The sequence below is a fragment of the Mustela erminea genome, chromosome 7 (genome assembly GCF_009829155.1).
Source record: "Mustela erminea isolate mMusErm1 chromosome 7, mMusErm1.Pri, whole genome shotgun sequence".
Taxonomy (NCBI): domain Eukaryota; kingdom Metazoa; phylum Chordata; class Mammalia; order Carnivora; family Mustelidae; genus Mustela; species Mustela erminea.
The window spans coordinates 104,878,936-104,891,359 of record NC_045620.1 but is presented as its reverse complement, the minus strand read 5'-3'; the positions used below and the strand labels follow the sequence as shown (position 1 = coordinate 104,891,359).

The following is a 12,424-nucleotide window of genomic DNA, read 5'->3' as shown; positions in this document are numbered from 1 at the left end:
TGGGGCAGTGGAACCTTAGAAAGCTAATTCAGAGCAGACACCAAGCACTAAATGGAAGATGGCCATAGGACAAGAGCAACAAACAAATTAGTAGATAGGGGGTAAAAAAAATCCCTGTTGAAATTCAGAAATGCTTAAAAAATAGAAAAAGAAAGAGGAAGGGAGGGAGAGAGAGACAGGAGAAGAGAGGGGAGGGGAGGGAGTGGAGGAGAGGAGAGGAAAAAGACAACACAGAAGAAAAAAATTCTGTAACTCTAACTAAATTCCTGAAATCCTGGACATGTGTATTTAAGTGAAAGGTGCTAGGAAGGTAGCCTATGCTGGAGACAGCACAGCTCTGGGAAAGGCCTGAGTCTGGGGTTTACATACCGTGGGCAACTCACTCAACCATGCCCAGATTCAGCCTTAGGAATCCACAGAGAGGGCAAGAGAGGAAAAAAAGAACGCTTCCTTCCATGCGCCAAAGTCTGGCTCCCAGTTCACAGCCAGAAGCAGGCTGCGAAGTCTTGGCCTCCAGGGGAGGTCACCATGTAAACAGGAGGTGGGATAAAATACACACGAAACACAGCCACACCAGCCAGAACCCAATCTTTCATTAGTGGGAGGGAGAGAGAAGGGTAAGTGACGGAGGCTGAGGGAGCACTGGCTTTGGCATCAAGGGCAAACACATGATAGATTGAGGCAGAAAAGCATAATTTCCGCAGGCTTCCTGGGTTGGGACCACCGCTGCCTGGTCCCTCCACTTGGACTGGGAAAAGCAAGGTTTTGCCCAGTCTCCAGGAGTGCAAACTGAGATTACATGGCCCCGCTCTACTTCCTGTGACAGGAAAGCGGAGGGAGAAGCACAGTAGGACTTCCTGGATAATGAATGCTCAGGTGGCCAGCCTTCACCACACCCTCGCTCTCCAGGGGACTCCAACTTTCCTTTCTGCCTTCCAGTGGAACTCTTGGTCTGAGACGACAGTCTTCTGAGCTCCCTTCCTGGAGCTCTGAGTGGGCTCTGCTAAATGAAATGCGGAAAGGAAAAATAGATTTGAGGCTTGGCCAGACTTGGTGTGCACCATGACATCTGCAGTGTTGCCTTCTGAAAACATTCTCCAGTAAGGACTTAAATAATGTTTTCCAAGAGGTTGGGGCTGAAGTCATCTGATTCCTTCCACAGCCCCAGGATGCAGGGGACTTCAGACCACTCGTGTCTGTCCTTCCCAGCGGGATTTCCCACCGACTTCAGCAAAGCATCCAAGGCATCTGATAACCCGGCCTTGGCCTTCGTTTTAAATGGAGTTCCTCCTTCAGGTTGGGGAAGGGAGAATTATCAATGAGGAGAGGAGATTCTTGGTCCCCGTCATGTGTGTTCTCATTCCCCACTAGCATGACTGAGAAGGGCACTGTCCACTCGATGGAGAACTTGGTCTAGCCTAGGAAGCCCGTCTCCCGGCCGGGCCGGTGCTGCTCTCTGAACGCCGAGCTGGAGCGGGATCGCCACTCCGCCACCCCCGGCCGGCGACGCGCGTCTCGGGCTCCCCAGCGGGGCCAGGGGACGGCCAAGGGCCGGGGGCGGCCCGTCCGGGGTGGGCTGGCGGCCGGGCGCGCGTGCGGGGCACCGGCCACGCGGCCTCGGCCTCCCTGGCCCGCGAGGCCCTCCGGATGCCCGCGCTCGTCCTCGGCGTCGCGCCCGGCCTCCTCGGGGAGCCGCGCGGGTTGGGCGCGCTCCCAGGCGCATTCCTGGCCGGGCAGCCCCTCCTCCTCGGCCTCGGCCCGGGGGCTGGCGCCTCCCCGCCTCGCCGGGGCTGTCTCGTGCGGGCGGCTGCGGACGCTCGTGGCCCGCGCGCGGCGCACCTGGACCCGAGACGGCGCCCGCCGCGCTCCGGGGCTCCCGCCGCCCTCCCTGCGCCAGCCGCTGCCGGGCCGCGGCGTGGGCCGGCCCGAGGCGGGGTCTCCCCTTCCCCAGCCGCGCGGTTCCCACCGGCAAGATGGTGCCCAGCTGTCCCCGCGCGCTCCTGCTGCCGCTGCTGCTGCTCCTCGCCTGCCCCGCGTCGCGGGCTTCCCAGGTCAGTGCCCTCCCGCCTCTCGCCCGTCCGGTTCGCCGGGTAGGCAACGCCAAGGACTTGGGCTCGTGGCTCGGCGCTTGGAGGCTTGGGCAGGGAGAGCGGAGCGGCTCCTGGGACCCCCCCCCCCCAGCCTGTCACCTGAGCCGCATCGCGATCCGGGCGCCTGGGAAGACCCGGGCTGGTCCAGCGGCGCCGTCTGGGCGACAGCCTCGGTCCGCGGGGGACAGGGCTCCGCGTGACGACCGTGGGTCGGAGGAAGGTGTCCCTGGGATGTATGAGACGCCGGGCTTTGGTGGGGCTCCCCCCTGGAGCTCCTGGTCACCCCGTGAGGGTGGAGACTGTCCCCGCCCTCCAGCTCCCAACATTCAAATTTCTAACTGAAACCTCTTTCCCACCGCCGCCGACTTTAAGCGCGCGCGGAGTCGGCGAGCTGCGTTTGCGCTGCGCAGGCAGACGCGGGCCGGGAGGTCTCTGAAGCCGTCGCATCGCGCGCTTAGGGGGCCTTAGATTTGGGATTGCATTTTCTTGCCCACCCCGACAGACAGCTTGCCGTTTCGTTTTTCTCTCCCTGCCGTTTGTGTTTGTTGGAGTCTCACTGGGTTTATTTATTGGACCAGATTCACTTTTTATACTCACCAGTAAGAACCGATGGTTAAAACTGAGATAAGAATGCAGATATAAATACATCTTCCCATAGGTGGAAGGTGGAACTGGAATTGCTGAACTCTGAGCCAGCAACCGCCAGACTGGCCCTGGCGGCGGGAGACCCCTCCCCTGTGGCTGGCGTGGCCCGCGGCCCAGCATCACCAGCCTAAGCGGTACCAGTGGCGGAGGCAGAAGGAAAGCCTGCATTGACTCACTGAAAGCCCCATGAGTGCCCGGGTCTTGGCTAAGCGTCATCCACACCCTTAAATCTCAGAGCAGCCCTATGAGGTGGGGAGCACTGTCATCCCCATTTTGCAAAGGAGAGAAGGAAGGCCCAAGGGGATTGTGACTTACTTAAGGTCACATGGCCAAGGAGTAGAGAAAATTCAGTCCCTCTCCTTGGATTTCAAACATTTCCCCCTTCCCCGCCGACACTGGTTTATCGTCTAAATTCCTGAAGCAGGCGGGCACACTCACAGCCACCTAGAAGCCCCCGGGGTGCAGGAAGGAATTCCAGGCAGGGAGAACGCAGTTGAGACCGGAGGTGGGTGGTGTGAGTGCAGAAGTTGGGAGTGGGGGCGCCTGGGAGGCGCAGTTAGTTAAGGGCCCCACTCTTGATTTGGGTTCAGGTAGTGATCTCAGGGTCCTGATCTCGGAGTGATGAGATCGTCCTTGGGTGGGGCACCGTGCTCAGCGCAAAACTGCTTAAGTGGCTCTCCCTCTGCCCTTTCCCACTTGCATGCATGCGCTTTCTCCCTCTCTCTCAAATAAATAAATAAATAAATAAATAAATAAATAAATAAATCTTCTACAAAAATTAAAAAAAAAAAAAAAGTTGTCAGCAGGAAGCCATTCAGCCACCAGGCAGCAGGGGCTAGTCTGAGGCCACGCGATACCACCAACAGAGCAAGGGATCTCCCACCCACTTTGCAGAAGACAAAACAAAACAAAACACCAGGCCCAGAGGCAAAGGCCAGAAGCATAGGGTGGGCACATCTAGCTGGAGCCCTCAGAGTGGGAGAATGGACAGGACGTACCAGCAGATTCTGGGTCCCTGGCTCTGCCACTGCATCTCCAGATTGCCCAGACAACAGCAGGGACCCTGGCAGCTCTCAGATGTCTATGGCTGCTGCAGAGGCAGAAAATGAGCGCTCTCAGGCTCTGGTCCCCAGTCCCTGCCTCCTTGGGCTTTGTGAGGGGGCAAGGGAACAAAAGGGATTGTCTGTAGAAGTTGGTTTAAAAAGTTCTTGTGAAGGCGTCCTTCATCCAAAGTCTCTGGGCCACCCCCACCCAGGCCCTACCTGGGGGAGCCTGATAGGTAAACCATAAAGAAGGCCCCAGGAACACTCTTTACTGGGCTGCTTCTCATGTCTCCGGTCCTTGCTCTAATAAGCACCTCTTTGCAGAGGCCTTCCCAACCCCATGCTAAATGGGTCTCCTCCCTGCCCTTGTGTTTCCTATTTTGGTTCCATGAAAGGCTCTGGAATAGGATCACATTTGTAATAGTTTCTTCTGGTAGAATTTGAATTTACTGTCTGTCTGCTCCACTACAGGGCCCCAGGGCCAGGGACCATATCTGGGATTTTTACCCAGGGACCCCACATAGCTGGAGTTCAGCAGAATGAAGGGAGTGTGGTCATGCTGGTGCTTCTCTGAGCAGGACAGAGCTGGGCGGTCTCAGGGTAAACCTTGGCTGCACATCATGTCACCTGGGAATCTTCTAGAAATCTTGATGCCAGCCTTATCCCAGAGAATCTGATTCAGCTGGTCTGGGTTGGGGCTCAGGCATCAGTGTTTTGTTTTTTTTTTTTTAAGTGTCCCTAGTCATTTGAATCAGACAGGTGCATGAGACAGCTGCAGACCTAGGAAAGGGCCAAGGGGGCGTGGTTCAGAGTGGACAAAGAATTGGGATCACAAGGACCTGAGGGGCTGTGGCATAGCTGGAGTTGACCTGATCTGAACACATGATGAGCCTGGGGCTCTTGAACCCAACAATTAGGCTTGCTGGCTGGTGGAGACGCAGCCGGTGTTTGGAGAGTAAATGGCACTCATGGGACCATCGGCTGCCTCAGGGAGATGGGCAAAGTCCATGGCCGTCCAAGGACCTCTAGCTCTAGGCAGTGGGATTTCCTCATAGTAGCCCCCACTGGGGGTCCTCTGTTAACCAGGAAATGTGCTCACTTTGTTCCATTAGGTGTAAGTCCAAGGAAGCATGATAGGTGTGTGTCTGTGAGTGTGTGCATGTGTCTGTGTGCCAGGGCCTGTGAGTATAACTGTGTCTGCATGAATGGGTGGTTGTGTTTGCTACGGGGTGTGTATGTGCGTGCATATCTGTGTGTGTGTGTGTGTGTGTGTGTTACAGGATAGGGGGAGGCTGCTTTCTGGAAGAGTCTGGAGCAGTAGTCTCATGGGAATGGACAGTATCATCCCCTCTCCTGCCATCGTCCTCCGTGGCGTTCCACTTCTGTCCCTCTTGTCAGCGCCAGTGTCCTGAGTCACTTTGCAGTGGTTTTGTGATTAGCTGGATGGGAGCAGGTGGTGTTGAGGAAGGAGGGCAGGTTGAGCAGCGTGGGGATCCCACAAATGGGGGCCCTTTCTTAAAAGTACTGCCCACTCTGTGGCCTTCCCACTGGAAGAGAAACAGCCCTGTTGGGGAGACGAGAAAGGGAAATGCAACAACCCCCCCTTCTCCTCCCCACAACAGCTCTAGGCGGGCAAGGAAGGCAGGGTCTCAGCTTCCTCCTTGCCTGGGGGGTGGTTCAGAAGGCTTTCCCTTCCCCAAAACTTCTCCTTGTGAACAGATGTCACAGGGTTTCAAATTCTACCATTAGAGGTTCATTCTTTTGGTGGGCTTCTCCCATTGGCTTTTTACAGTTGAATGAAGAAAACCTCCAGTTTTTGGAACACATTGCCATGATTTGTAGCATAGAACTATGTTCCATATGTGGTAACCGCCCCCACAGTCAGGAGACTGCACCGCTGCCCAGAACTGATCTGTCCTTCATTGCCATAGTTTTGTCTTCTCCACAATATCATACAAATGGAATCTACAAACTCATAGCCTTTTGAGTCTGGCTTTTTAAAATTTAGCATAATGCAGAAGAGAAGAGTCTTCTGTGTTGTTCCAGGTCTGCACAGTCATTTTACTCATAGTGTGACGGAATCAGATTCTGTGGGCTAGGTGTACCACAGTCTGTGCATTGGTTCACCCACTGAACGGAGTGGACACCTCTAGTGTCATTTCTCTTTTTTGGTGATCACGAATGAAGCTGCTATAAACATTCTCATGCAGCTTTTATGTGTGTGAGTAAATACGAATATTCATTTCTCTCAGGCAAATATCTAGGAGTGAGACTGCAGGGTCATACAGTAAATGTAAACTTCACTTGGTAAGAAACTGCCAAACAGTCCTCCATATTAGTTGCATCGTTTTACGTTCCCACCAGCAATGGATAAAAAGACTCTGTCACTCTACATGCTCACCACTTAATAATGTCAGGTTGGTTGGTTTGTTTCCAAGCCATTCTGATAGGTATGTAGTGGTATCTTATTATGGTTTTCATCTCCATTTCCCTAAGGACTACTAAAATTGAGAATCTTTTTTGCCTAATATTGAGAATCTTATTTGCCATGAGTGGTCTATTGGGTAAAGTGTCTGCCCCTTTAAGAAATGGATTAATTTCTTACTGTTCAGTTGTGGGTGTTCTTTATATAGTCTCATTACTAGTCTTTTTCAGGTATGTGAACTGGAAATATTTTCTCTCAGTCGGTAGCTTGTCCACTCCAGAGCAAACATTTTAAATTTTGGTGAATCTAAACTGATCATTTTTTTTTTTAATTTTTATGGATCATGCCTTTGATGTCAAGTCTGAGAACTCTTTGCCCCGCTCCAGGTCCTGAAATTTCTCTTCTGTATTTTATTCCAATTTTTTGTATAGTTTTGCATTCTGACATTTAGATCTGTGATCTATTTGGAGTTAATGTTTGCACAAAGTGTGAATTTTCTGTTGGGGATTGCTTTTTGCATATAGATTTCCAACTGTGCCAACATTGTTGAGAAGATGGTTGAGTTGCCATTGAATTATCACCACAACTTTGACAAAAATCAATTCGTCATGCAGGTACAGGACTATTTCTGCCAGTAACCCACTATCTTGATTACTGTAATTCCTTAGTAAGATTTCAAATCAGGTAGGTTTTAAGATGTTGTTATTCTTTTCCAAAATTGTTTTGACTATTCTAGTTTCTTTTCCTTTCCATTAAAATCTTAGAATTAGCTTGTCTATTTCTTCTAGACAAGAAATTCTTTTGGAATTTTGATTGGGATTACATTAATGCTATTGATCAATTAGAGGTGAATTGGCATCTTAACAATATTGGGTCTTCCAGTCTGTGGACATAATACATCTGTCCATTTATCTAGACCTTTGATTTCTTTCATCAACATTTAAAATTTTTAAAAATAAATATGCTTTGTTAGATTTATACCTAAGTGTTTCATTTTTGGAGCTCCTTTAAATGGTATTGTTTTATTAAATTTTCATTTCCAGTGGTATATTCCTTGTATATGGACATCTAATGGATTTTTCTTTGTTGACCCTGTATCCTGTGACATTGTGGAACTCACTTATTATGGAGTTTTGTTTTTATTTTTTATTTTGTAGATTCTCTCTAGGTTTTTTACATAAACAATTGTGTCATCTGTGAATATGGGCAGTTTAATCTCTTCCATGCTAATTTATGTGCCATTGGTTTATTTATTTAGCCCTATTACACTGACCGAAACCTCCAGTACTATGTTGAATAGGGAAGTGAACATCCTTGCCTTGTTCTAGAACTTAGGGAGAAAACATTCAGTTTTGGGGAGGGTTACGTTAAGTGTAGGTTTTTTATAGATGTCACTTGGCAAGTTAAGATTTCTTTCAAAACATAATTTGGGAGAGTATTATGAATGAATGTTGAATTTTGTCATGTGCTTTTTTTCTGCTTGAATTGATATGATCCAGTGGTTTTTCTTCAGTCTGTTAAAAAGATGGATGACCAATTGATTTTCTTTCTTTCTTTCTTTCTTTTAAGATTTTATTTATTTATTTGACAGACAGAGATCACAAGTAGACAGAGAGGAAGGCGGGGGTGGGGGGCGGGGGGGGAGAGAAGCAGGCTCCCTGCTGAGCAGAGAGCCAGATGCAGGACTTGATCCCAGAACCCTGAGATCATGACCTGAGCCCAAAGCAGAGGCTTAACTCACTGAGCCACCCAGGTGCCCCGACCTTGGTTGATTTTCTATTTTGAAACCAGCCTTGCAGTCCCAGATAATCCTAACTGGTTGTGGCTTTATTTCTCTATTTATATATATATTTCTCTGTATTTATGGATTGCATTTGCTAATATTTTGTGAGAATTTTTGCCTGTTTTCCTGAGGGACATCGGTATAGGGTCTGCACATTGTGGCCCTGTGGCCACATCCAGCACCCACCCCACCCCCACCCCCACCCCTGCCCCCATGGTCAAATCTGGCCACACCCATATATTTATATATTTGTGCAGCTGCTTTTTGCCCTACAATTGCAGACTTGAGAGGTTGCACCAGAAGCCATATGGGCTTCAAAAAAGGAAATATGTACTTCTTGGCCCTCTGCAGATAATGTTTGCTGACCCCTGGTCCCGTCTTTGCAGGGTCCTGTTACCCGGGTAGTGCTGGCTTCATAAAATGAGCGAAGTGTTCTTTGTCTTCTGTTTTCTGGAAGAGATTGTGTACGATTTGTCAGTTCTTGAAATGTTTGGTAGAATTTACCAATGAAATCATGTGGGCCTGGAGACTTCTTTTCTGGAAGGTTTTGCGCTATGAATTCAATTTCTTTGACAGATACAGAACTGTTTGGGTTAGCTTTCTTCTTTGGGTAAGTTTTGGTAGTTTGTGGCTTTCAAAACATTGATCTGTAGTTCTCTCTCTCTTGAGACAACTGCTTCTGAATGCCCTGGAGTTTACTCCACATTCTGAACAGCCAGTCTCCTGTGATGACAGATAGATACTCTGTTCCATTGTTCACACAGAGCCAAATAGTCTACTAGGATTAACGCTCTTTCTTGTGCAACTCTGTGGTTGTCTTGAAGTTTCTCCCTCTTTGCCTTCAGTTGAATACATAAGCACAGTGGTTTCTAGCTCTTAACTATTCCACGCTCTGTCCGGGCTGCTTTCCCTTGGAGCCTGTATTCCCCAGTCCCGCTGACCCTGACTTTGGCTGCCTGCTCTTCTGAGCTGGAGTCTATGTTTTATAGATCATACCTCTTCCTCTTTCTTGGCTTCCTCCCTTGTTTTTTTGAACGCATCCCCAGGAAAATGATGTTTTAATTTGCAATCGTTAGGCATTCCCAGACCACTTTCCTACTGTAGCTATTACCATTTTTCCACACCGACCCTTTAAAGCAGTCAGCAGTAGCACCGCTATCCCCAGGCTGTCCATGGGGGTCTTGAGGCGCCCCGGAAAGTGGCCGCGGAATCCTCTCGTGGGGAGCACGGCCACGGGCAGTAAGAAGTTAGGGGAGGACCGCTGCCCCACCACTGTCCCCTCCTGACTGAGTCCAGGAAGGGGGGATCCGAGGCGGAGTCCTTGGTCTGCGATGAATGGCATGAAGGGTCAAAGGCGGAAAACCCGAGGAGCTTGTCTGTCCCCAGCAGAGCGGGGGGCAGCTCAGCCCGGTCAGCGGCGCTGCTGCTTCGGGTCCATCGCCGGGCCCTGCCCCGCGTCTAGGCTGACAGGGCTCGTTGGTCACTTCAGAGCTCAGAGTGGAAGGACACCACGACTGACGAGGGGTGTCTGCAGGGATGCATGGGGATGGGCTGAAGCGACAGGCACACGGGAAGCCATCCAGATTCCCCACTTTTTGAGAGTTTGCATGGGGTCACTTCACTTTTAAGGAGGACCTACATGAGGACCCGTTCCCGCTCTCCGAAGGAAATCCCAAGAGGATTTTCGCTTTTATGAAAAAAGGCGCAAAGCAAAAACAGCGATCCGCGTTAGTTTTGCCGCGAGCGGGTAAAGCCGCGGCCGCACAGCGAGCGGCGAGAGTGGCGCCACCCAGCGCCTCCCCCGGAAACTGCACTCAGCATCTCAGCCTCCGGCCGCCAAATGGGGTCTGGGAGCATCTGTGCTTTGTCTGGGGAAATTCAAATAAACTTCCATATAAATTAATGGTAGTTGCATCTTTGCTTTACCCCACTTTGGCTTACAAAAAGGTTTCCGAGGAACGCTCCACTTTCAGATACAGGGTGTGGAGGGGTTGGGGGTGAACGGACCCAGATTTCACAAAACAAGTATTCGGTGCCTCCAGAAGCCCAGGTGCCAGGATTAAAACAGACAGGGACCCTGCTTTTGGTTTTGAAAGAGCTGTCCTGGATCTGAATTCGTCAGTCCAGTGAGGTAAGTGGAGCTGGGCTCAGCTGGGCTGTTCTGCTGCTCTGCTCCAGATCCGGCCCCTCGGGGCTGACACCCTCCTCCATCTGTGGGCAGTTGCCACATTAGCTAGGGCGGGTTGGTCTCGGGTGGCTTGTGGGATGCATCTCTCAGCTCTGCCCACACAGACTCTCTTTCTCCAGCAGGCTAGCCTGGCCTTTTCCCATGGTGTGGTGGTAGAGGGCTGAAGCTGCGCACAATGCACGAGACTTCTAGAGATCATGTTCTAAAATGAATCTGGCCTGGGTCCCCTGGGTGGCTCAGTCCTTTAAGTGTCAGGTCATGATCTCAGGGTCCTGGGATGGAGCCCTACCTCCGGCTCCATGCTCAGCGGGGTGTCTCCTTCTCCCTCTGCCCTTCCTTGTGCTGTCTTTCCCTGTCTCTAAATAAATAAATAAATAAATAAAATCTTAAAAAAAAAAAAAAAGAACCTGAGATTTGGGAGTTGTCCAGGTATGGTGAAGGAAGGGGTGAAACAGGGTAAAGAGGCTAGCCAAGTTGGGATTGGCTAGTTTGACTAATTTTAGAGGGGGGCAGTGCGAGAGATGGGGAGGCTGAGGGGGTGTTAGTGCCTCACACAGGCAAGAGCCAGAGAAAGCAGGGGAATGATTCTGGACTCGTTGGCTGTGCTGGGGGTGGGGGCAGGGTGTTGGGGGTTTGCTGCCTCTAGGAGTGTGCTAGCCCTGAGAGGGGCAGTCCGAGCCAAGTCGGCAAGGCCCCAGATGTCAAAACATCAGATACAGAAACTAGACAATACGGCTAATCCAGATCCAGCCTTGGAGCTGGTCTTTCGCTCCCACTAATTCTGTTCGCCAAGGCAAGTCACAAGCAAGTCACAAGGCCAGCGTAGATCCAGGAGGCGAGAAAACAGATTTCCACCTTTTTTTTTTTTTTTTTAAGATTTTTTTATTTATTTATGAGAGGGAGAACATGAGCAAGAGAGTGAGAGAGAGCACAAGCAGGACAGAGGGACCAAGGGAGAGGCAGGCTCCCCGATGAGCAGGGGGCCTTACATGGGGCTCCATCTCAAGACCCCGGGATCGTGACCCACTCTGAAGGCAGATGTTTAAATGACCACTGAGTCACCAAGGTGCCCAGATTTCCATCTTTATGGGGCCAGCCACACAGTCTCCTTGCGGATGATGGGGATGGCTGGAGCGGGAGTGGGGGGTGGACTGTAGCTGTTTCTGTCAACCTTCCCACAGAGTCACCCAGAGATGTACTCCAGGCAAAGGTGTGCAGTGAGGACAGGGGACAGAGAGGCCTTCCTGGCACCTTGGGCCTTCTCCAGCAATTTCATCCTCTCTCTGGCACCTTCAGGAATGGGCCTCAAGTCCTATCCAGGATAGTCCTGATTACAAAGAAGAATGGAGGCCCCTTCGCTCCCCAAGGGTAGTGGGAAGTGGGTATTGGGTAGTAGGTATTGACAGTGGGGACAGCGGGGACAGTGTGGACAGAATGGGACAGGCCCATTCACACCAGAGGAGCAGTCGTGTTTGACACCACACCGAATTCCAGGCAGACCAGACCATCTTGGTCTGCGCAGCTGCTCCCCGCACCGTCTGGACACCAGCCCTCCCTCCATGGCCACCAGCCCTGCCTCCCAGCCAGCTGCCCGTGCTCCCGAAGTCTCCAGACTGTTGACAGAAGCCTGAGTGTGCTAGTCACTCCCTTGATCCGCCGGGACAGTGACGGGACTGCTGGACAGCTGCCAACCTTCTCAAGGCTCGTGCAGCCTGAAGGGACATGGGAACATTGGGGCAGGTAGAACTTTCTACATTCTTTCAAACCCCCAACCAGAGTCTTCCATGCTTTTCGGTAACTGCCTAGGTCCTAAAATTAGGCCATTACATTTTCATGAAAGAAAAAATAAGTCCCTATACTTTGACAGAATCCACATCTACCCACTCCAGTAAATAAAAGCTATACCTCAAGGAAGTAATCATTTTTTTTTCCTTGTGTGTGGGAAGATGTGGGCCCCTCTGGCAGTCTGGGCACCTGAATCTCCCTTGGGGGGAGGCTAAATGGGAAGCAAGGCCCAAGCCACTCATCCTGGGGTTGGGTTTCCACGTAAGATGGAGACACGACAGGTATACACATCAAATCCTGGGGAGAGCTGGGGAAAGGCTAGCGGCAACTCCAGGCAACTCCAAAGCCCCCAAGCTGTGTGTGGGCCCCCTGCGGCCTTTTGGTTCGGCCAGTGACTCAGACATTTCTCTTTACTCTGGAGATTAATGTACCTCTAGAACCTCAACAGAAGAGGAGGCACCCTGC

At 51.1% G+C, this 12,424-nt stretch overlaps 1 protein-coding gene across 1 annotated transcript in view; it reads left to right on the top strand.

Moving 5' to 3' along the window:
* The first annotated feature begins 1,591 nt into the window (after positions 1–1,591).
* FBLN7 (fibulin 7) overlaps positions 1,592–12,424 on the top strand; it is a 47,993-nt gene continuing 37,160 nt past the window's right edge. The window contains exon 1 of the mRNA XM_032352762.1: positions 1,592–2,051. Within this exon, the coding sequence (XP_032208653.1) occupies positions 1,974–2,051 (78 nt within the window). The 5' untranslated portion in view covers positions 1,592–1,973. The remainder of the gene's footprint in view (positions 2,052–12,424) is intronic.